Below are 3709 nucleotides of genomic sequence, written 5' to 3'. Positions count from 1 at the left end.
CGTAAATTAACTCTTGAAAGAATTAGTTGAAACTGTTTAATCTAATATATACAATACATATTAATAAGATCATTTTTAAAAAAGATGAGAAATGTTATAACCACGAATGCATCTTTTAAATGATGTTCACTGATGATTTGCATATTTAATTAATGTTATAAATTCGGATGCATCTCTTTTACTTATATTATTATACTGTATTATCTATGCATTTTCGTAATATATATTAGTTGTAATACGCAAAAATAGAAAAATATGAAAAATAAGAATCGTTATTAAAATAAAAACGTGTCGTATTGTCTTCCTATATAATAGTTCGAAACTGATGCAGTGTGGATAAAGAAAAAATGCGGAAGAATATAAAGATCATTTCTTTATATCTTTCTCTCTATACATACATACATATTACGCATGTGTCATTATGTTTTACATATAATATTTATACATACATATGTTATTATTATACATATATATATATACATAATTACATATATATATGTACATGTATAAATATACAACATGTATGTATAAACAGCTGCTTTTTGCTAGTATATAACAACAGTAACAAACTATTATATTCCTGCCAGTTGTAATACAATAAAAATTTGTAGCTTTTCTCATGCGTGTAAATAGAGTTCATATAGTTAAATCTACACAGTGTATACATGTAACAAATGTTTTTACAATATTACAATCCATATATATATGGTATATATATATATATATATATATATATATTTATAAGAAATAACTAGTATAATATACAAATGCATTTCTGTTCGCATCCGTGAAATTTTATTTCGTGGGCGAGAACGAAGTTGGATTTAATATGCGCGAATGCATTTCTCTTATTAAAGGTACAGTATAAGCGACGCACTCGTCCCAACCGGGTGATCTCCAAGCACTCTCACGCGTTTCTTTACGTGACTGAAGATCCTTGTAACCTGAGAAATACAAGCAAATTATGCGATGTGTATGAAGATGAATGAGGATAACGTACATGCATAAAAAAAAAAGCGTAAACAATATGTAGTTTCACACTTACACCAAATATGGTGAACATTGTACAATCTACCAATTTGTGAGAAGTAACCAGCAAAAGGTTCATCATTATTGCGTCTATAATTAATAGCTTTAGCCCAATTATTTCCCCATTCTATCATCGTGCCTGGTTGTAAACTATAACTACGTATTTCGTATTTATTAGGCCCTTTCCTTTTTGTCAACGGTGGCCAATAACTGAACGCCAACAGATATTGCAAATGACGTGATCTTAAGTAATTCCCACGTTCCTTTTGCAATTGTAGATAAGTCTGTGGAAATTAATTTTTAGCCATCAATGTTCATTGCAACTGATCTGTTCTTTTCAGCTAAACTTTTTGCATTATTCATCTTTTTTTTCTCTTCATTGGAGAAATATTGGATAGATGAACGATACAAAAATTTAGCTGAAAAGAACAGACTTGTATCTCTGGCATCTTTTCTTTGTATATTACAACATATTTGTATACCTTATCTTTGGAAAGCACAGACTGTGTATAATCTATACGTTCGTAACCACCTGTATACTGCCATAAATGTAAGGCCTGATCCAAGTCTCCCACTTCCACTGTCCATGAACCGACTAATTCACAATTCAAGTCAGATTTTTTTGAGTGTACCAGATTAACGTGTGCTTCACTGGAATAGTACAAGAAAAAAATAAGAAAAAACGTTAATGGAAATAGCATCACAACCTTATTTAAAATTTCACAAGTTTAAAATTAATAATATATCAATTTTTTGACAATTTGCTATATCCACAAAAGTTATAAAACAAGTACAAATACGAATGATATTCTGATGAATATATAAATTAAATATATAATATTGTATGACAAAAACACAAATTTTAATTATATTTTAAAGATTACATTGCGATATCTGTAAAGACTAATCTGCAATGTGTTCTTTGTTTTTACTTCTTGCCTTTTTCATTCTACTTTATTGATAATCGTGTTTCTTCCAGGTATAATATTAAGTCAGAAGAGTAACTCGAAGTCATTTTTTAGGAAAATTCTGTTTTAATTAAAAAATTATTACGTTAAGAATTCATCACAAAATAATCATCGAAAGCATCTCGAATGACATCACTATGATTCTTTCTAAAATACTTCAATTTAATGTCATCTTGATCTCATTATGACTTTATGTGTTCTATCATTCTACCTGAATTGTCTCTTTCGAGATTCAACTTATCTTTAATAATAGAAAACGAAGAAACAATAAAAAGCAAAAAAGCAAGATAAAAATAAATAAACATGAAGCAAAGGGCACATTGCAGATTACCCTTAGGTCGGAATCAGACTATACATGGAAGATTGAGATTAAAGATTAAAATTTCACCAATGAGGACAAAGAAATTTTGAGTCCTTTTGTTTTGATTGGTCAAACTTCAATCCCATTCTTCAATGCGTAGTCCGATTCCGGCCTTAAAGGCCAACTACTCATAACAATGAAATAAATTTCAGAAAAGCGTTGCGTGCTGCTAAAGACAGGTCGATTCTATCGCATCGAATTTATAGGTCAGTGAACTATCACGCACTCGGATGCAAGGTCACAAAGATGTCGACTCACTAGTTGGCCAAGTATTTGTCAATCGAGTCTGGCCGTATGTTTTGGGTGTGCAGGGCGTAAATGACCTCCTTGTCGGAGAGCATTCGCGAGTGCGACTCTTTCGTGGGCTCGATCTTCCTCACCAGGAGCTTGCTCAGCCATCCCTCGCTGATGTCGCAGCGGATCGACGATCTCGTCAGGAACCTACGAATTAATACAGCTGTCAGTCACAACAATCCAAGCAGGGCAAAGGTCCGTCACGGTTACGAGACTCTTCAACGCACACAGTGACTGTTCTCGCGTGAAGCTAAACAAAAGAAGATAAATGGCAAAATTACGTTCCGCACGAATTCGCTCGCACTTACCGTGCGGCTACGAGCAGCGGCAGGTTCCCGTTGCCGGCGAGCGCGCTCGCCGCGGCGCGAGATTCTCTCCTCAAGACGGCAGCCATTTCCTACTGGATCCCCCGCACTGCCCGCACACGAGTCTCCCCTTCGTCCTTCACCCGGTCGTGTTTGTGTGTGATCCAGCAGACCCCCGGGAGTTCAGAGATTGCGGTGGGACTCGCGGCGTTGCCGATAGTCTCGATACTCTGCGGAAAACCGCTAATTCCCACGCAGTCAGTTTATTTATATTCGCGATCTCCAGGCCTCGCGAGAGACCTTCCGTTTTCTCTCTCCCTACGCGCGAAAAGGCGAGACTTACCGTCATCGAGATTCTATGAGATGCGCGCAAAATGCGTATCGCGTACTCGGCGAACGTTGATAAACACTCGGCCGCACACGCTCGGCGAAACGCATCGCGCGATTCGCACGCAAGCGCGTACGGCTTTATTTGTAGGAACGTGTTACACTCAAGCCTGTTCTTTTTCAGCTCAACTGTTTGCGTAATTCATTCTTTCCCAGGATCTGAGAATGGATCGATATTAATGGATTAAAATATGGATTCAGATTTTCAGAAATACGGATTCATAAATGTTAAAATGAATTCTTTTCAATCCGAATACGTTTTTATTCATTTATAGGAATTGCATGGAGCATATATCTATGTATACCTTTCAATCAAAAAATAATATCAGCTTTTTCAGTGCGTTTTTGTGGCCATAGTGAATATA

General features: G+C 35.6%; 1 protein-coding gene across 2 annotated transcripts; it reads right to left on the bottom strand.

Annotated features, from left to right (window-relative positions):
- Window positions 1–741: 741 nt before the first annotated feature.
- On the bottom strand, window positions 742–3437 carry Nipsnap (protein nipsnap). 2 transcript variants are annotated; one of them, XM_018550008.1, is made up of 6 exons: window positions 3301–3437; window positions 2961–3200; window positions 2617–2799; window positions 1512–1680; window positions 1046–1313; window positions 742–944 (listed from the first exon to the last, which is right to left on the bottom strand). In XM_018550008.1, the coding sequence occupies exons 2-6, from the start codon at window positions 3044–3046 to the stop codon at window positions 796–798; spliced, it is 855 nt and encodes a 284-aa protein (XP_018405510.1). In that variant the 5' UTR covers window positions 3047–3200; window positions 3301–3437; the 3' UTR covers window positions 742–795. The 2 variants fall into 2 exon arrangements, with proteins under 2 accessions (XP_018405510.1, XP_018405511.1); XM_018550009.1 differs by lacking the exon at window positions 3301–3437 and having other exon boundaries at window positions 2961–3288.
- Between the last annotated feature and the right edge of the window lie 272 nt (window positions 3438–3709).

Source organism: Cyphomyrmex costatus, unplaced genomic scaffold, assembly GCF_001594065.2.
Source record: "Cyphomyrmex costatus isolate MS0001 unplaced genomic scaffold, Ccosl1.0 scaffold92, whole genome shotgun sequence".
NCBI lineage: Eukaryota > Metazoa > Arthropoda > Insecta > Hymenoptera > Formicidae > Cyphomyrmex > Cyphomyrmex costatus.
This window is presented reverse-complemented; position numbering and strand designations above follow the sequence as displayed.